The sequence below is a fragment of the Nelumbo nucifera genome, chromosome 8, assembly GCF_055504915.1.
Source record: "Nelumbo nucifera cultivar China Antique chromosome 8, China Antique-T2T, whole genome shotgun sequence".
Lineage (NCBI taxonomy): Eukaryota > Viridiplantae > Streptophyta > Magnoliopsida > Proteales > Nelumbonaceae > Nelumbo > Nelumbo nucifera.
The window spans coordinates 20,247,120-20,268,648 of record NC_142656.1 but is presented as its reverse complement, the minus strand read 5'-3'; the positions used below and the strand labels follow the sequence as shown (position 1 = coordinate 20,268,648).

At 35.2% G+C, this 21,529-nt stretch overlaps 1 protein-coding gene across 2 annotated transcripts; it reads left to right on the top strand.

The window, feature by feature from the left end:
- Nucleotides 1–8,599: 8,599 nt before the first annotated feature.
- On the top strand, nucleotides 8,600–15,773 carry LOC104610689 (alpha/beta-Hydrolases superfamily protein). 2 transcript variants are annotated; one of them, XM_010277424.3, is made up of 11 exons: nucleotides 8,600–9,427; nucleotides 9,532–9,712; nucleotides 10,076–10,209; nucleotides 10,406–10,515; nucleotides 12,808–12,931; nucleotides 13,046–13,201; nucleotides 13,955–14,107; nucleotides 14,218–14,297; nucleotides 14,418–14,519; nucleotides 15,301–15,350; nucleotides 15,500–15,773. In XM_010277424.3, exons 1-11 carry the CDS (start codon nucleotides 9,062–9,064, stop codon nucleotides 15,622–15,624), a joined length of 1,581 nt encoding a protein of 526 aa, XP_010275726.2. In that variant the 5' UTR covers nucleotides 8,600–9,061; the 3' UTR covers nucleotides 15,625–15,773. The 2 variants fall into 2 exon arrangements, with proteins under 2 accessions (XP_010275726.2, XP_010275727.2); XM_010277425.3 differs by lacking the exon at nucleotides 14,418–14,519.
- Nucleotides 15,774–21,529: the final 5,756 nt, after the last annotated feature.

Below are 21,529 nucleotides of genomic sequence, written 5' to 3'. Positions count from 1 at the left end.
GTTAATATACCTTAATTTTTAATAAATAAATATAACTTGGATTCATGTTATTATTATATAAATATTAATAATCAAATTTATAGCATTTGTTGGGAAACATCCACCAAGGCAAGAAAGATTACTTTAAGTATAAAAAAACATATTGTTCTATAAGTAATTAAGGTTGGCATAATGGTTAATTAATTATTATTATAAGCAAATGACTTGGGCTCAAAACATGTTACCTTTGGTTTGTGATTTTTAACAAGTTATTTCAGTTAAATAACATTTAATGACATATTAAATGTTGTAATTAAAGGTAACTTAAATGAGCATTTATTTAAATTATATTAGCATTTAGTGACGTCTATCGGCGTGTTTCAGTTTTAAGACTTTATTAACTTTTCATTAATCATGTCATTGGCTCAATCCACTAATTCCCTCACCCCTCAATTATTCCATTAATTTGCTTAAAATTCATTGACTCTATTTTTTTTTTGAGAAAAGGAATAACAAACAAAACATAATTAGTTTAGGAATGATGATTAAAACAAAATGACCAAAATGGTAGCATTCTGCTCTATGGTTTTGGTTTATCTCTAAAGTGAGGGCAGCAAATGTAATTTAAAACACTATTACTTTTCACTTCATTGAATTCCCTCTCATTAAGGCTTAACTCTCTTTAGATTTTTTATTTGATTTTTTTTTTTGTTTTTCATCAAAATTCTCCACTAATTAATCTATATCGATTAATTTTAATAACAAAAACTTATGTATTCAAAACCAATATGAAAATTAAACTCCTCTTTTCGTTTGGGTGGCAAGTAGTTCAACCACCCACCTCCAATGGGTCAACTAATGGTCTCATAGTTAAATAATAAAAATTTAAAAAATAAATAGAATTATAAAAAAAATATAAAAATTTTAGGCACATCTCTAATTGATGGTCAATGCCCATAGGGGTGCAACTTGGGGAAAATGTTTTTTGCACCTAATTGATGGTCAATGGCCCATAGAAGTGCAACTTGGGTAAGATTAACTCAAGCCCAAATGACCCAGCTAACAATTTTAGACAACCTAATTGCATTTTCAATCTTCAAGTAGGGCCTAGCCCAATTGTTTGAGTTTTTCTATTTTTGGGTTGGATTGAAGCCTAGCCCTTAGGTAGCTCAAGCCAGGCTTGACTATATACATACATGCATATGTAAACAAGTATTTGCATACATGGATGCATACAAATACATTGGTGTCAAATTTTGTTGTGACTTTAATTGACAAACCCAAGTCTAAGCCCAACCCAAGTGCATCAAATCTCATTGTGGGTTGGGTCAAGGGTGGATGGGTCAAACCTGACTTTGGACTTGAGGCTTAGGCTGCATAAGGTTGAGCTTAAACTCAGCCCAACCTACCTGACTTGCACCATAACAGTCAAGTCGTTTGGGTAAATGGGTCAACTAATGATGTCATAATTAAATAATAAAATTAAAAATAGATAGAAATACAAAAAATTACAAAATACATAAAAATTATAGAAAAATTTGATGTATCTAAAATATTATAAATTTATCATAGTAAACAAAGGTAAGTGTGGTAAACAAGAAATATTTTTAGAATTAATTATGGAAATGAAATAGAAAATTTAAACTTGTCCAAAAATGTGATTGCTTTTCTTTCAAGTCAAATAGGTCAAACCTAATAAAAATAAAGATAGATAAATACAAAATTTTGTCAAAAACACAAAAAATAGAGAGAAATATAAAAATGTAGGAAAACACAAAATTTTGTCAAAAAAATTGTTCATGTCTCTAATATTATATATGTATAATATTAAACAAAAATAAATATGATAATTAAGAAGTATTTTTTATTAACAATGAAAATGAAATACAAAATTTAAATCCACAAACGTATCATGCTTTGATTACTTTTCTTTTTAATGGGTTTTCATATGGATACTGAAATTATTATTATTATTATTATCTAAAATTGTCATGTACAATACATGTGCATATTTACTGGTTGAAGGAAGAAAGCAAATTGCATTAATCAATGTATGTAACCTCTTTCCACCACCATTAAATCCCCCTTTTCCCCCTTCTAAATCCCTCTTAACTCTCTCTAATGAAGAAGGAATATGAATCAGATGGATCGTGTTAGGTTAAGGGATTATCGCAAGCCCAACCTTAGACATGGACCTTGTACCCAAACCCAAACCTATGTCTAGGCCTAAGTTTGTCAACCTGAACCCCACTTAAGCTTAAACCCAACAGAACTTGGGTGGGTTTGGGCAGATTATTTAGGTATCAAAGTCTTCTCACTCATGTTTGCAATTTTTTATTAAAACAAAAGAGAAAACAAATATGGACTCCAAACAACAAGGACAGCAACAACAAGAAAACATAAAACTCAAAGGTCCCCCATATGAACTAGAAACATGTTTAGAGTTTAAATATCCATCTGAATTTCTTCATCTGCTCATGAAAAGGGGATTCCCAAGACACTCCCCATTCTTACACAGCCCTCTCTTAGCAATCTTATTTGCTGTATGGTTGCAAGATCTTCTCATAAACACAAAATGGCAGCTTCTTCATAGCCAGATCCAAACTAGTGAGACAATAAGAAAAAAAAATATAGGGAAGCCGATCAGCTCCTTAAAATCTGATTCCAAAACAAAATGACAAATTCCAAGCCTTTGAGCCAACAACAATACTTGTTTCAACTTACAGCTTCAGCCTGAACTTCAGAGGGGAAATTCATCTTGATGTTCCAGCACAACCAACTACAAAAAATCCACTGCTGAATAGTAAAATAGGATACCATCATCATTCTAAAATTAAATAGCGCTATCTATGAGGAGGATCATTTTTTTTTCTTTTCCCTTAGCCTTTTTGTCTATTTTAATATATATTAATTATTTATCATCATTCATTTCACTTGTTATTAAGCACTATAGAACAACTATTGTTTTGAATAATGTTTTATGACTTATTTTTTTTAAATATTTTAGCGATACTTTGAGTTCAGTCCACCTTAGAATTCATAATGCGGTTGTACAGTTTGGGTCGGTGTTAGGGGGGGGGGGGGAGATTCCCAAGGGATGCTGTTTATAAAGGGAGTGGAAATACATTTAGCTTGTTGGTTTGAAAAAAGGAAAGGAAAGGTAGGAAAACCTGTTCTTTCCCTACCTTTTTCTTTCCAAACAAACACAGCCTTAGGGAATTAATAAATGAATTCTGAGGTGGAGTGGACTAAGGCCAATATTCTATAATCATTGAGCACTTTTTTATTAGTTAATCAATGGAGAGCTAACTCATTGATGTATTAGCTGGTTTGTTCTAGTATTCACATGAAATTGAATCTCACAACTAGCACTTTGGGGAAAATGGGGTAAAGGGGAAGTTATTAATGATGAATGGCACAAAATACAAAAAAAAATAACACTTATTTATTAGTTAATATGCATATAAAACCTCTTTATAGAGCCTATACTGGTTCATGAGTCGTAACACTATAATGATTATGAGGAATATCACATCCTCAAAAGTAATATTTTTCATTGTGGGTTAGTAAAGTTCCCTATAATGGACTGAGGTCAAAGATGAATAATAGAGATTAGACCTAATTAGGATAATTGTTTAGGAGTTCGAACAAATTGCCAGAGGTTTTTAACACTCTAGGCTTTGTTACTCACAAGTTGTTTCCACATCCCTATTCATAGAGCACCATCACCATGTATTGGGAACATCTCTCATGAATGACAATATAGATATTCCCCTTGCGCAGCTGTAATATCTCGTGGATAAAGATGTAAGAACAACTCATGGATAGCAGATTGAAACCCGGTTTTTGAGTAGGTTCATGAATCCTTTATATCTCTTCACTCTAGGGCTGTCAATGGGTTGGAACAGGGTGATTTCAATCCTGAACCGATTATTAATTAGGGCAAAATCACAGATCTAAAATGGTTCCAGTTAATACTTGGGTCTATCGAGGGAGACTCGATACCCTATAAACCCAATTATACTCCCAATTATACTGTATGATGGAGGATTTGGTGCAATGAACTTGTCTACAAGCCTTTTTTTTTTTTAGAAAAAAAAAATCTAACATCGTAAATGTACAAGGGATGAACTATTGACAACCTAATACATTTTTTTTTTAAATTATTTTCATTAATGGAAATGGCGAAAGAAGATATTAGAAGGATTAGGTTAGCAGACTTGAGTCAAAGTATAAAAAGGGTCACCACTCAGTGATTGTCCTGGTCATCAGGGGTCTTGAAAGGGGTTGACTGGACATGGACCTAACCATGCCAAATTCCTGCACCAATGTCAGTTTATTTGTTTTCATACTTCAGAACTGGGTTGTGGGATTTATAAACTTATATTAAATCCATCATTCATATAGGAAAAGAAAAGTAAATCTATGATATCTATCATTCATTTGTCAGGAAGTTGGCTTCTTCCTCTTGTATTTTCTTTGCTTGTTTGGGCTTCATGTCTTTAGGCTGTAACGCATATACACACTCTCTCTCTCATTCATATGAGAAACAATCAAATCAGTCGGTGTCTTTATTCTGGATGGCCGTATGGAAAGTCTTCAATACGGCCAATGACCCAATAGTTGAAGATAGACCTGTTTATCTTCAAATTTTGGTAAAAGTCAAGTTCGAGCCCAGCACATGAATAGGTCTAATTGAATTGAAAGCAAAAACTATACAAACATTGTGAGAACACAAACACCCAATTGCACATCGGGATTATCTTTTCATGAAATTAATATACATGTATTGGGAGATATTTCTGATGTGCAATTAGATGACATACTATCTCACTGATAAAAAAAAAAAAGATAAAACGATGACATGCTATCATAGTATTTGCAAAGATTTTGCTTTTAGGAGAATTGAACTCATTGCTGAGATGGCAATTCATCACCCCATAAAAATAGGTGTAGAATCAAACCCGCAAAACTACAAACTCTCAGTGGAATGGCCAAGGGACCTCCTGTGTGCCTGGCTCCGGACTGGACGATTGAACTAGTTGACCTGAGAATCGGTTAGACAATCACTTTCGTTTCACCCTAAAAAACCACTCCTAAGCCAAAAACCGTTGATTTATCGCTGACCTGGGTGATTGAACAATTGACCCATTGACCTAAACAACATTTTATGACTTTTTATTTTAATTATTATTGTTATTTTTAAATCAGAACTGACCATCCATTCGAACTATGGTCAAACCATTTGACAAGGGAACCGATCGATAGCCAAAACGATCCCGTATCCCATCTGATTTTTAAAACCTTAGGTCTAAATTAGGTACAATGAAAATAAGTGATTATTTTTTAAGTGGAAAACCTAGTTGTCTCAATAAGGATGCAAGGACTAATTCACTAATGGCTTCAGAACTTTTCTAACACCAGACTTAAATTTGCTGCCCCACTTGATACCAGTAAAAAAGGTGAAAACCATCTTATCACGTGGAGATGTTCTTTTGAATGGGCTCACTACATTCAGAGAGTCGTGCAACTTGTCCGGACTCCGGACTGAGTCGGAGTAGGGCTAGCCTAAGCGGCTAAGCCCAACTTTGATAGTCCAATATGTGGCAAACTCAAGGTAGTTAGCCCATGTCCAGCCCAAAATAAACCTTGTATATAGATAAAAAAATCTGCTACTACTGTGGTCACATGCGACCCCAATGAAAAAAAAAAAAGTTGATGTGGGGGTGGCTGCAGTATGTATACTAGTGAGCTGAATGGGAGTCTTCAAGTGGGACATAATTGATATAGGATCTCCTGCCAACACCCTACCAACAATATTCAATACCGTACATCTCACCATGAGATTAGGACCCTCAATATATGAGATGTGTGGTATCAGATCATGTTGGTAGGGTGCTGGAACTTATTTGATTGGTAGGTGACCCAGATTCCTATGAACTGTGGGGTTTAATGGTTCCCCTATCTGATGGATGGTCATCAGATCCCTCCAAGTGGCCAAAATAGGCTGATATGCATTGAACCTGTTAGAGATGGGTGGCATTGAAGAGATCTTTTAGGCTTCCAAAACAGTAATTAAAAAGTAGACGAGATATATGTGATGCACGGGCTGGTGTTAAAAAATGTTTATGTTACATTTTCTTTCCTTTCCCTATCTTTTCCTTTAAACTAAACATAGTCTAGTGTTGCGTTGTTTGGTTTGAAGGAAAAGGTAGGGAAAGGAAGGGAAAGACAGAGAAACCAATATGAGGTTCGTAAAGGTTTTCCTACCTTTTCCTTTCTTTTCTTACATTTTCCTTCAAACCAAACATAACCTTAATTCCTTAACTGAATTGGTTGTGGGTTAACTTAAATAGCCCCCATGTTTAATTTTTTTTTATTTTAAAAAAATTTAAAAAAAATCACAAAATTTTAAAAGGTTTGAAAAATAATTTGAGGAATTTGAGTGGACAATTGCATTTGACTAAGGGGTATGTAAGAGTATAAATATGCCTGGTTTCATGGACTTGCTAAGGCTCAGTTTGGAAGGAGTACAAATACAAATATGTATTGTGCAAATACATACAAAATACAAGGTTCTGCACTTTACATATTTGTATTTGTATTCCTTCCAAATGGAATCTAAGTATTCATTTGGATCTGATGTAAAACGTCATCAATGTAAAAGTACACTGATGACTTTTTATACTTTACACTGAATTGTATATATAGGTGACCTTTACATTTTGAAAATCGATGTAAAAAAGTATAAAGTTTTATATTGATAAAATCGGTGTAGTTTTACACCGATTATTGATGTAAAACTTTATGCTTGATGAGGTTTTACACCGATTCACGTAAAACTCCACTTCATCCAAACGTCAACAAATCTAAATCGGAGTAGAATTTTACGTTGATCATAATTACATGCTCCTTCAAAATACCTACAAAACCAAACCGATGTAAAATTTACATCAGTTATTGATTTACATCACTTCCAAATGCAGCCTCAAATATCTTGTGAATCTCAGTCCTATATATATAAAGCCACTAGATAGGCTTTCTGAGATTCGCGAGATGTGGCTGTGAATCTGAAATAGGCTCGTGCTTATGCCGGAAAAACCATGCGGATGCGGGTCAGTACCAAATCCCCTCATGTCTTTGTCCATAACCAGAAAGGGCAAATTGGCAGGGCAGGGGCAGGTTTTTGCATGCCCCGTCCCAGAACCAAACTCAAATACCTCATTCTGAACCCCACTAAAGCTAGAAATCCTGACCCCATCCCCAGTCATTTCTACTTGTAAATTTATTTATTTATTTATTTTTAAACTTATCTAAAACTAGATTATATTATGTAATGTAATATAGTATAATATAATTTATAATATTTGAATATAATATAATCGGGGTGGGTTCGGGGGTGGACAAATACCATCCATGCCCCCAAAATTTAAAGTTTTCCCAAAACCTGCCCCAAACCCCAAACAGTTGTCAAAAAACCTGCCCCAATCGGCGTGGACAGGTCAAATTGCCATCTCTAGAATTCCATTTGAGGTTGTGCATGAATTGCATGACCATCCTTCCCAATAAATAGGGTACATGAGTCCACTCTTGAGGACTTATTTGATACTTCTTCCTTGACATCCTTTCCACCGATTTAGATTGTATTTGATACCATTGCTGTTTTTACATGAAACTTTTGGGTTGATCAACATAAAGTGGCATACAATTGTTATTCGACACTATTTAATTATGGTTGAAATAGACATACCTTAAAAATGCATGTGTTAGAGGCTGTTTGCAGAAACATCGATGAAGTTGGTGTTTCTTACTCTTTGGGTGAAGTCTAATCATTCTAGCTTAAGTATCTCTCACATATGATGTGGCAATACGTTTCTCCCACCAATTTGTATTGATAAACCCAAAACGTTTTCAGTAGAAATAGCAATGATATCAAACTCGACCTTAGATCCTAAGGTTCTCCAAACTCTAATCTATTCATTCTCGCCCAACTTCCAGGAGTTCACAAACCACAGCCACACTACTGTCTTACAGGATGTCTTCTATTGTCTTATAAGCAACAGTCACAGGAGCCAGAAAGATTTCTGGCTTTTAAAGTAGAAGCTCAAAGCCATAAGTTGAAAAGAAGATTCAATTGAAGCCTTTATTCTGTCAAAATTTATTCTTTGAGAGGGGGAAGGTGGGACTGTACTGATGTAGCTTCCACAGGGCTGTGGCTTTCAAATAAAACACCACATGACGATACCAACCATAAATGATCTTTCATTCTTTCTTAAAGCCTAACCACGATTCAACCAAAAAGGGTATGGCAATTTGGCTTGAATTTAAATGGTCCGGGTTTGGGCTGTGCAAGGCCTCGACCCAAGCCCAACTCAAGCTAGGTCAGGCCTGACTATTTGGGCCCATGTCCAACTTGTGCTACACTTGGGATTTGGTTCGGCCTACCTTGCTTGCTTTTACACTCATAAAGTCAGAGTGAGGCTTGGGGCCAGCCGGCCAGGGGGGACACACCCTGATCCCTGCCAGAGGCTTGGGGCCTGGGGGTTTCGTCGCGGCTCCACGAAAGAAAAAAAAAAAAAAAATGAAAAGCAGGGAATCTCGTCTGTGGCTCTTTTCCCTCAGAGGTAGCTCTCCTTTTCCACTGTGAACTCTGCTAGATAAGGACGTGACCGCCCGTCAGCCCAACCTCGTGTTGGCAGCTTCTGCACATTCTCCTCTCTCTCTCTCTCTCGGGTCAATATACAATCATTAAACAAATATCTTATCAACAATTCACGGGAATAGCAGGATCAATGTTTTATTCAGTTTTCACCATAAATTTCTATAGTTTTTTACTGATCATGTTGCCTTTAATTCACTTTCATCATTGTTTGCCATCTTCTGTTGGTGGGTCGATTCATTTTGAAGGGTTGCATTTAACTAAAATTGTTTGCTCTCAAGTTTAACAGTTCAGGATATAGCTGTGCGACTGTTCCGTTTGAAAAAGGTACAAAGCTGTGCAGTTCTGTTTAACTGCACAGTATGTGCTCAAGGGATAAACTGTAAGTAGCTAAGCCGAAGCACAACAGAGAGAAGGAAAGGGATGGCTCAATCTCCAGCTCTTCTCTTTCTGCTTCTCTTCATTTTTGCAACTAAAACGATAGAGTCAACCCAAATATTCTTTCCAAGAGCCACCCATCAATCTCTGATCAAGCAAGCCAAGGATCCAAAACTGAGCATCCCATACAAGACCCAATTCTTCCCTCAGCTCTTAGACCACTTCACCTTTCAGCCCCAGAGCTCCAAAATATTTTACCAGAAGTACCTCATCAACGACCATTACTGGGAGCATGGAGCTCCCATCTTCGTCTACACAGGTAACGAAGGCAACATCGAATGGTTTGCGGAAAACACTGGTTTCATGCTCGACATTGCTCCCAAGTTCCGAGCTCTGCTCGTCTTCATTGAGGTACTGTTTTATATCACAGTATCTAAATGGGTTCTCCTTTTTAGCAGCACTCTGTTTGAAGTTTCAATGGATGCTAAGATTGTTTACTCTGCCTCCCATTTCAGCATCGATTTTATGGAGAATCTTTGCCATTTGGTAAGGACTCATACAAGTCAGCGAAGACATTGGGGTATCTGAACTCACAGCAAGCACTAGCAGATTTTGCAGTTCTCATTCAAAGTCTGAAGAAGAACTTATCTTCTGAAGCTTCCCCTGTTGTGGTGTTTGGTGGGTCTTATGGAGGAAGTAAGTTGAAAGAATCCCCAATAGTCAATACCTCTTTTGTAGCTTCCTTGCTTCTAACTTTTTGAGGAATCAATATGACAGGAATCAGAATTTAGAATGAATAATTCCATTTTGTAATTTTTGTTTTAGTTTTTCCATGTTGTGTGGTCTATAAAAAACGAGGCTTTCTCAATTCTCAGTCTTGTTATTGCAACATCAGTTCCTTTATGATTGCCATTAGTGATCGGCTGTTAATGCTCTACCAAGTTCCAAGTTCAGCTACAACGAATTTCTCAGTGGCCCACTATTGTTATTTTCTATTTAGATTGTGTTGCTTTTGTTTTGCTTTCTATGTAATTTTGACTTTCTCCCTCTCTCTCTCAGTGCTGGCTGCTTGGTTTAGACTGAAATACCCACATGTAGCCCTTGGAGCTTTGGCATCTTCAGCCCCCATTCTGCAGTTTGATGACATTACTCCATGGACAAGCTTCTACGATGCTGTAACTCAGGACTTCAAGGTCTGCCATCAATGGAGAGTGGTGTATACTTAGCAGAATTTCTTGTGCTGCTTTTTTTATTCTTATTTTAGCTTCTGCAAAGGTGCTTTTCCCGATTTACTTTTTCATTATTACTACTTTAACGGGTATGCTTTCTCATCCTTTTCCTTGTCTTTCCTTGCTTTTTCATTACACTATTAATGGGTATCTGAAGCAGGACGCAAGCCAGAATTGTTACGAGGTGATAAAGGGAAGTTGGGCTGAGCTGCAAGCAGTGTCTGAGCAGAAAGGACTGGCGGAGCTCAGCAGAAGTTTCAGGAGTTGCGAGTAAGACTTCGAGCTCATCAATCAATGAAGTAATAATAATAAAGTAATAAGCAACTCAAAATATACATCTGGGTACTGCACTCTGGAACTTGTAAGCCTTATAAAATTGTACTAGTAGGCAGCATGTGAGAGTTCAGTCCCATCTGTAAGTTGTAACCACTCCCTCTCCATGGTTGACTCTATGCCTCCATCAACTTAGAAGGTTGTTCCTCTCTCTCTCTCTCTCTCTCTCTCTCCTTCAAAGAGGATGTTGGGCATGAATAGAGGGTGGAGAGGGGGACATGTAGGGCAAATACTGTTTATAAATTAGTTCTTCTGACTAACTTAAACCAGAGAAATAGACTCTGGACAGCTAAAACCACTCAAGGGAAAACTCAGAATAGAGCAGATGTGTATTGGAAAGGGAGTCAAAACTTGGTACACGGGGAGGTAGTACAAATCTCCTGTAATCACTGTTACAGCCTTACAGGTATCTCCTTTCACCAATAACCACCAAACAGAAAACAACTCACTCACCTAATTCGTGTGACCACTGACTACGGAGTCTGACTACATTTTGGATAAACTACATAAACTGTTAATCATTTATATCAGGACCATTGATCTTTTTCTCTGCCCCAATTACACCCATACATCACCCATGTTCGACATCATTCTTTTCTTTATTTATTTTTTATTTTATTTTCTTAGTTTATCTTCACATGTTTTTGTCTTAATCTCGAACCGTCGTGGCTCCCTCTGTCACTCTGCAACTCTTTCTATCCACACTACTGTGGAAACACTTAATCCCATACCAAGACTAATCCGAACCATCTATCCCACGAATTTGTCTGAGCCTTTGGAAAGAATACAAAGAGTTAAATGCATACAAAATAATACAAAATACAATGTTTTTCATTCTACATATTTGTATTTGTATTCTTACAGCCTTACGAAACCGAGCCAATTTACATCTGTCTAGTTATGGAATCATCTGCTCTTTGGCCTAAATGCAAAATACATCATTTGACCCATTTACTCCCCTAACACATATATGGGTTGGGCCATATGGGTCATATACCCAGGGCTGTTGAAAATTTTTCATGCCCTACAAAATGGGCCATGGTTCACTAATTACCAATGTTTTAAAAATCAACCCAGAGGCCAAACCGTTTTTGCCTCTGGGTATATATATAAACATATTTTACCAATAAATAATATATATTTATATAATTATATTTTATATATAATGTATGTATTATTTTATATTTTTAATTTTTTATTTATAAAAAATATTAAAAATTATAATTTGAGGCCAAAAAGCTTTTTGGCAAAAATAGCTGGGCATGGCACCTATGATTTCTTGAGATGCATAGATTTAAAAAATAATTATCCAAATAAAAAAAAAAGAATCACCTCATTTGGACATCTAAATGCAAAGTTATAATCACTGAAAGTTTAGGCATATATTGAGTGTGCAACTTGTGACTTAGTAATCGGGTTAAATGGTCAACGTCTCAACTGCCCAAATTGAATGGCTTTTGACTAAGTCAACAGATTTTGATCAAATCCTAGGTTTTAGCCAAACTACGGATCAACGTTAAGTTGAAAGCAGAGCTAATTACCATGGTTGTAAGTTGTACATTGTAACTTTTCAGCATGGCCCATCAAATATCATGGTGATCTGCATCTACGTACCAACTCTAGAATAGGAACTAATCAGCAATTAATCAACTCATGGTTTTTAAAACCAAACTGGTCATAGGTTCGGTTATCGGTTCGAACGGTTCATTCAAATTGAGTGCTCAGCCCGTTTTGACAAAAAAAATCAAAAAAATCAAAAAAACAATCAAAACGGTTTGAACAATTAACCACCCAATTCAGTGGTTCGCTGATCAAAATCAACGGTTTTTGGAAGAAAATCCGGTTTTCTTGGGAAAATAGAACCGATTCCCAATTTTTCCAGTCCGACCATCCAATTCAGTCTGGTTTTAAAAACCATGAATCAACTTATGTGGCGTATATTTTGTTATAATATAATTAACTTTTCAGAATTAACGAAATATTGGGTTAATTAATACTTGATGTAATGATAAAATTGTGGGCTGACAAGTGAGAGAATATGGGTTTGAGTAGAGAGCCGTCACTGTTGATATTCAGTTGAGCTCCTCTCCAGATAACTTGAACCAACCTTCGGTAACTTTATGGCCTTTTAACATCCTAAGTTCCATACCATCTAATATATAACAACCTGTTTGTATAAATCCCTGAGTTGAGAGATCACTTCAACATTATTTCTTATATTTGTTTTAGGAACCTTCATTCAATGTATTCGGCACGGAACTGGTTATGGACAGCTTTTGTTTATACAGCCATGGTGAACTACCCAACAGAAGCCAATTTTATGATGCCATTGCCTGCTTACCCTGTAAGAGAGGTATGACTACTTCTTCATACATATTTACTTCAGAAATATATCCAAATTTGAAATTTATTATAGAACTGGAATTGCTTTCATCTGCTTACCTTTTATTTTTGTGGGGTGTTGAAGATGTGCAAGATCATTGATGGGTTCCCTCCCAGGGCTACCAAGCTTAGCAGGGTTGTTGCAGCGGCAAGCTTGTACTACAATTATTCTCGTACAGAAAAATGCTTCAAAATAGAAAATGCAACTGATGCTCATGGGCTCCATGGTTGGGATTGGCAAGTAAGAATCCTAATTATGTTTCTTTATACCGTTGCCCCCAGATGCAGCATCACAATTTAAGGGCCATTGTCTGGTGCAATGGTAAAGTAAAACTTGAGGTTGAGGTTTGAGTTTGAAAGTGGCCATTTTGTTTAATGACAAAAGAAGTCAATGGTTAGGCCTATATCAAGTTTATCTCCTGAGACCCCAGATTATCAGGACCATTTTGTAATGTGAATGTGGATGCAAGTAATGATTCATCATCATCATTATCATCATCATCATCAAGCGTTGTTTCAATCATAGAACCTTGTTTTGTCATTCTGTTCTGTTTAATGTCATATCCAGTATTAAATTATAGCTCTTAAATAATTTTTCACACTACAAGTCCTGGTTTTTGAACCATTGTTGGCCTTGATGGTCACACCGTTTGGCCTAAAAACCATCTAGGCAATCTGTTCTGTTTCACCCCTGAACCAGAAATTTGCCAACAACCATTGATTTGATCAGCGACCCGCTGATCTGGCTGGTTGAGCTGTTGACCTAGACAATGTTTTTGACAATTTTTTTTTTGTTTTTATTAATTTTTTATCTTTTATTTTTTAAAATTGCAATGGATCATTCATTCAGACCAGACACAGAAAGTAATGGCCAAAGCGGTTCTGGTTCTAAGCTGGGTTTTAAAACATCGCTACAAGTAGTGAATATGCCATTGGTTAAGGAACATGTATGAGATTGTATTTATTTTAAAAGAAATCAATTTCTGATCATTAGGCATGCACGGAGATGGTTATGCCTATGACTTGCTCTAAAGATAGCATGTTCCCTCCATCTACTTTTGACTACAAAGCGTTCAGTGAGCAATGCATGAGGAAGTATGGAGTTCTGCCTAGACCCCACTGGATTACAACAGAATTTGGAGGCAATGTATGCTATTTTCTTTTTTCTTTCTTGGTTCCGTTTTATGGAGTTCACAGTAGCTCAATCATGGGTTAAACCATTTTAGTTATTTATACTTCTTTTCAATGTCCATGCAGAGGATTGAGCAAGTTCTTAAGAGATTTGGAAGTAATATAATATTTTCTAATGGAATGCAAGATCCCTGGAGCAGAGGGAGGTGAGTGAGTATCTTAGGTTACCAAAAAAGTTATGCTCAAATACCCTGATTTTCCAATCAAAATAGCCATTTGATTCTATAAAAACTTCTGGCCTAACCCAATAATTTGCCCATTTTCAGATTTCAGGGAAAATCTTTTTCAGAAATGAAATGTGAAGCTCTTAGCCTTTTTGTTTTCTTCTTCCTTGAAAAGAATGGAACTGTCATGGAGTGCCCTCTAAGGTACAAAGGGGCAATACTCCTAGTGTCCTCTCTAAGAAGGGTATTAATTTTCAAAAGTGGCCAAATATCCTAATTAGTTCATAGTATATATCAGATAGTTCAAAAACCAATATGTATTATATAATATGCACCGATAATTGATCAAAAAAAAAAAAAAAGAAATGCATCAATACATATCAATACTTTGAGCCTTGTTTCTATCTAGTTAAGAGTGTTAATGGACTGGTTTTGGATTGGACCCCGTCCAGTCCAAAATCAATTTGGACAGATTAGACAGACCAACAAGACATTGGATTGGACCAATCCGATCCAAAATATTTATTAGATTGGATTGGACCTGGTCTGTCCGTAACAAATTTATATTGGATTGGGTTGGATCAAGCCAATATCTGGTCCATTGATATAAGATAAGAGTATATGTGTTAATGGACCGGGTTTGGGTTGAAACCAATCTAAATCAAAATGAATTTGAACAGATTAAATGGTCCAGACATTGAATTAGACCAGTCCAAATTGGTCCAAAATATTCATTGGATTGGATTGGACCTGGTCCATTTATAATGGACTCACATTGAATTGGATCGGATTGGATCAAATCCAGTCCAATTGACACCCCTATTAATCTAGTCTCTTATTATTGTTTGGATCCTTTATTTAGTCCATTCTTCCTAAACTTAATCCAACTTAAATTCGGGTTAGGCTGAAGACCTGTATGTATAGCTCCTTTGCTTCTCTTGTATGGTAATATTAACTTAATTGTTATTTATTTGAAAATGTTCAGTGTGTTGAAAAATATATCAGCCAGCATCATAGCACTGGCCACTGAGAAAGGTTAGTCATGGAGATTCAATGAACTTCCTTCTCTTATTTTTTATGTTCTTAGCTTATCAGTGATATATATATATAGAGGTTTTCTTTAAATGTCATCCTAGTGTAGCTGTGGATTTTTCTTTTTTCTTTTTTTTTTTTTTCTGCTGCAGGAGCTCACCATGTGGATTTCCGATCTGCTACAAAAGAAGATCCAGATTGGCTTGTAGAGCAAAGGAGACAAGAAGTGGAGATCATCCAAAGATGGATTAATGAATACCATTCAGATTTTAAATGAGGATGGATTATGTGAAGATCTAGTTAACTTGAGAGCAAATTATGACATTTATGACTCAGAGATTTCTGTTGGTTTCAACAAAATAATCTCTTTTAATTTCTCCCAAATGAAAGAAAAAAAAGGAAATGATCTTCCCTCTAACAAGAAAAGTTTATTCGGTTATTTAATTGTTTAGTGAATGACAGATTGCACTTTAGGTTATTTAATTGTTTAGTGAATCCTTCAAAGTCAGGTAGTGAAGACAGCCACTTCTCAGGGTTGAACACATCGATGCAAGCACAAACAAGAGACAGATAAAGAGCTATTACTTCATTATTGATGTAGCCTTCCAACCACAAGATAACATCTCTTCATATGCCAAGTTGATTCCAAATGGCTGAATTGGCCAACTCCAATAAACAGCCTGAACTATTCACAATGGCTGAATTGGCTGAATAGGATTTCAGACAGCCCATTCTATTTCTAGTGATTCAGATTGATTGATATAAAAATATAAAAAAGTTGAACAACCATGAAAACATTAGAATTACTTATTGTTCAAAGAGGGAGCACTTTCTTCTAGTTGACAGAGCAACAACATACTATGGAAGATGGGGAAGCTTGCAGACAGATACGGTTTTGTATCTTGAAATTCAATTATGTTAGGAGTGGTTCTAAAATTATGCATACTATGACTTGAAGAATCCATGGAAATCTAGATCATATACCTTGGTTTACTCTGAGTAGCAATGCACCTACCTCCGAACCATAATTAGTGAAAAGGGTAACTTTGAAACAATAACAAATAAGGAGAAAAAGGAAAAGGAAAAAACACCATCAAATAAGAAATTACCTATATTGCTTCATTTTTGGCCATTTTTACCATAACTGTCTTCATTCTTAGGGCCCATTTGATTCTTGGGAATAGGGGTCTCTGATTCCAACTGTTTGGTTAGGTAGAATCGGAATCCCATTCCCATTCTTGCTGGAATGGCTTCCCCATCATTCTTTGGGAATAAAATCCCATTCTAGCTTATTTCAATTCTGATTCCAATTCCAGTTTGAACCAAACAGACTAATGGAATAGACCATTCTGATTTTGATTTCAAGGGATTTCGATTCCAGTTCTGATTCTGATTACAACTGCAAATTAAATAGACCCTTGGTTTTGCATGCAAATAAGAGGTCAAATGAGTCACGATCTTAAGCAGGTCTATTCAATGGTAGAATGTGCTTGTGGCCTAGTCTTGGGGTAAAATAATGGTTTTCAAACCACTGTTGACCCGGATGGTCATACCGTTTGGTCCAGGAATCGTCTAGACAACTGGTTCCGTTTTTCCCCAAACTTGACCCCTGGCCAGAAGCCGTTGAATTGGTCAATGACCCAATGATCTGGGGTAGTTGAACTGTTGACCTGTTTTGACCTGGTCAATGGTTTCGGCCATTTTTTATTTTAATTATTATTATTTTTTTAAAATTTTAATTTTTTTGTCAGAATAGGCCGTCTATTCAAATCGGACAATCGAACCATTGACCCAAAACCTGATGGCCAAAATGATTTTGATTCTATGTCGTTTTTTAAAAACATTGGGTAAAAGTGATATAAATAATTTGTATAGAGAAACTATGATAGATGAAAAAGTAAGCTAAACTCGAATGCCATATTCCAATAGATTGTAACATTTTTTTTATGCTTACAGTAATAAATGCTTTACTAAAATGGAACCAAACAAATCAATCTTTTCAGAAAAAGAGAAACAGAAAATGAGATGGGGATCGAGAAAGGAGGGACATGTCCCGTTTGTTTTAGTATATAATATAGATACTTGGTTCAAATGCTACTAAAAATTAATGAAATGATTTCATTTTTATGTTGCATGTGGATTTAATATATTGGTAGAAGATAGGGGTGCGATTTGGGCCGGGTTAATTCAGGTTGAAGTCAACCCTAACTCAATTTGAGTTGTTGAATCCCTAATCTCAACCCTAACTGAATCTAAAGTTTTTGAGTTGGGTTGGGATTGGGTTTGCCCGACTCTTCTACTTTAGCCAAATGTACTTATTCACGAGTATAGGTAATTAATAGAAAATCAAGAGAAAGAGACCAAATACACAGCCTAAATAAACAAGCATGCTTGGCAATAGAATGAGTCACATGGTCACACATACAATGAATGAAAGAGATTGTCGACTGATTAAGGTCATGTTTGGGAGTGCTTATTTGAAAAATAGGTACTTAAAAACAAATGCTTATACTGCATAAGTACTTATTTGTTTTTGCTACCCAATTTTTTCAAATGAATATTTTAAAAAATAACTATTTATTTTATATTGGGCATTTGGTGGTCTTTTTCTTCAATAAGCACATATTCATTTAGAAAGACAAATTTAACCTTCATTTTAGGAGTGCCACATCACGAAGAATGTTCACCAACCTAGATGCGAGGCTTTTGGTTTGAGTTTGGAAAATCCCTAACCTTTTAGTATTCACACAAAAAGAACGAGTAACATAGTTGGATGAATGTAATGATTGTTTGGTTGAAGATGAGAAAACGAAAAAAAAAAAAAACTGAGTAGAGAAGAATGTCCACCAACCTGGATGCACAAGCTTCTGGTTCAATCATGGAGTAGTTTTGCCGTTGCAATGGAGTTTGTGGGAAGAAGAGTAGGGAAGAAAGCTTCACTGAATAGAGAAACTCTATGTTATTTGAGCAAAGGGCAGTATTGACATTTTAAAATATAATCAGGGAGTGTTTTGAAAGGAAAAATTCAAATAAGTGCTTATTGTATGTACACTTAAAAATAAGCTGGAATTTTGAAGTTTATTTCCCAAACACCAATAAGTGCTTTTTTGTGTGGTCTCAACCCAAATAAGCACTGCCAAACTTGGCCTAAAATGATGCAAAAGTTCTCTACAATGGAATTCACCAAGAAACCCCATGACTTGGGTCCAATAGAGATATGACAACCTTTTGTTAGGGGTGAGCAAGAAAAACTGAAAAATTAAAAAGCTGAACTGAACCGATGAGACCAAATCGGTCTGCTTGATTTCTGTTTGGTATTTTTAAAAAATCGAAAGTATTGGTTCGATTTTGATTAACCAATATAAAAAACCGGTAGTTAACTGAGCTGACCGATAATACATATATTTCTATATATTATATGCATACTTATGTATATTATATATTTTTCATTTATTTTATATTATCCATATATTATAAATTAATAAATATATATTATATATTATTTATTATTTAAAATATAATATTTTATATGTATTTCTAATTTTTTATTATATATTTATATATTCATTTATAATATATAGTATAAATATAAAAAAGCCAAAAAATCAACGAATCAAGCTGATGACTAACTGAACCAATCAACTAATTAATCGATCTGCTTTGATTTGGTTTTAGTTACTGATTTTTCTAGAAACCGGTAATACTGGTTCAGTTTCAAAAGTAAGTTCACGGTTCGAATAACCAAACCGTTATTCTAACCGTGAAAACCCCTACCTTTCTTGCATTTCCTTTGAGACTGAAAAAAGAGAAACCAAGATCATGAACAAATTGAATACCATCTTTAAATGCCAAGGCTTCAAGTGTCTTTACTCTTTAGGATGGACTTGATTCTCCATCCATGTTGATCTTAACCATAGGAAATTAAAAAAAAAACAAATACAACAACAAAATGAAGAAAAATAGAAAAATGGGCAAAATATAAAAAACAGAGAATCATTAAAAATACAACAAAGTAACAAAGGAAAATACAAAAAACACTAAAAATTACAAAAAAAAAATCTAAAAGTACAACAAGAGATAACATGCTTTAACATGCAATTTTTTGTTAAGGATCATGTATGGGCTGAATTCGATTTGAGCTTGGCTTAAGTGGGATTTCAAGAAATGTAGTTAGTAATAAATGTAAAAGATTTTTTTTTGATAGTAAAAGAAATTACTGGAATGGATAAAAGGAAAATTAAGCAAAAGATCGAATTGAAGAAACATGTCCCAACATCTTACATATTCAAATCAAACGGATAAAGAAAAAAAAAAATCTTAAACGAAAAAGAAAGATCTAGAAGATTATCCATCACCTAATCCATAAAAAGGTATATGATATCAATAGAAAGCCTCTTAATTTTCTGTTTCTAATCACCAAAAGTTCTTCAAAAAAAAGGGGAAAAAAAAAACAGTAGGCCTGAATGGTTATAAGGCAGCCTTATAAACCTTCATCTTGAACCTTGGCCCATTCCCCTAAATTTGATACCTTGAAAAACTTCATTTTCAACTTTCATATTGCATATTTACAGATTAAAATCTTGAATGAAAAGAACTACAACTTATTCCTCTTTCCAAAATTTTGACCTGCTCCCTTCTATGAGGGTCCCACTTACTCCCTATTTTTCTTCCCATTATACCCCATTTTTTTTTCCTTCAATTTTCCCATCCTCTTATCTATCAACCATGATTTCCCTAAACACCTTTATCATGGCTGTTGCAATCCCTCAACACCTTTATCAAATCAATAGTTACATTTTTTTTTTGTTTTTTCCTTGTTTTGCAGGGCTGCTCTAGGGCTGTTTATGGGTCGGGTTGGGTCGGTTTACTGTGATTTTTCCAATCGATCCAACCTGGTCGGGTTACCTGACATAGAAACTGAAATCGACCAAGTGTTAAGCAAAACCAACCTGGTCGGTTTGAGTCGAGTTGAGTCGGTTTCGGTCTAAGTTCATCCCTGTGATAAAATCTTGCTAATTTTAAAAATAGTCATAAATTGAACATTATTTCAGCTATCTCCTATGATAAAATTTAAATGAAAAGTTAATCACAAAAGTTGTTCATTAATCACTATTCACTAATCCAAAGTTTCTTGCAACCATTCAAAAACTAAGTGGACTAATGGGCTTTGAAACTTCATGTTTGAACTAAGTTGGTTTGGTTCGGGTCGATTTCGGTTTTCTTGTGTGAAAACCAAAACCGACCCAAATCATCGGTTTAGGAATTTACACAACCCGAAACCAACCCGTGCTAATGAAAACCCGGCCGACTCGGGTTGAGTCGATCCGGGTTGGTCGGTTTGGTCGGGTTGGGCCTTCTTATGAACAGTCCTAGGCTGCTCAATCTTTCTATTAGAGGTTAGAGAAGAACAATTGATATTTTATGCTCTTGGTTCTATGATGAAATTGAGTATTGTGTTTTGTATGCCACATATGTAGAAATGAAATTAATTTATTTTCCTTATGTTCCTTCTTAACTTGTTTCTAATGCTGTCTCTTAAAATGGTTTATATCTGTTAGGCAAATATTTCATCTTGCATGTTATTGAAACATAATTAAGCTATTGAATGCAGATTTTAATAAACCATAAGAAAAAACAAACAAATAAACTGCTTTCAGAGTTTGGGCTAAGTTTAGCATGTTCATTATGGGTTTTGTATTAAAATATAATTGTCATTATCTTATTCAAGTTTGGAAAGAAGTCCATATTCTTATTAGAATGAGAAGCGAAATAAAAAAACAAAAAAAGTTTCATTAGAAGAATTGATGTCTATGCTATCTTAGTTATTTAAGAACACTACTTGTGTCACTTTTGTTATTGGAGAATTTATATTTAATTGGGGAATTTAAAGGGCTAGGATATATTTGGAAATTGGAGATATTAATGTGTCATGTAGTTATGAATTCTCTCTCTCTTAGAGTTCAATTACATTTCATTGGTATGTTCACGTCTTTAGTCTGCATAACCTTTAATTAGTTTAATGTAGAGGTGCAACTTGGAGAGGTTTGGGTTGAGTATTTAGTAAGTTTTGAAAAGGGGTGTGAGCCATGTCACCTTCTTTAAATTGGGCATCTGACTTTCATCCCTAATTTATTGACTCAACTATGTGTTTACGCCCATGGAGTTGATGCTTAACAGAAAAA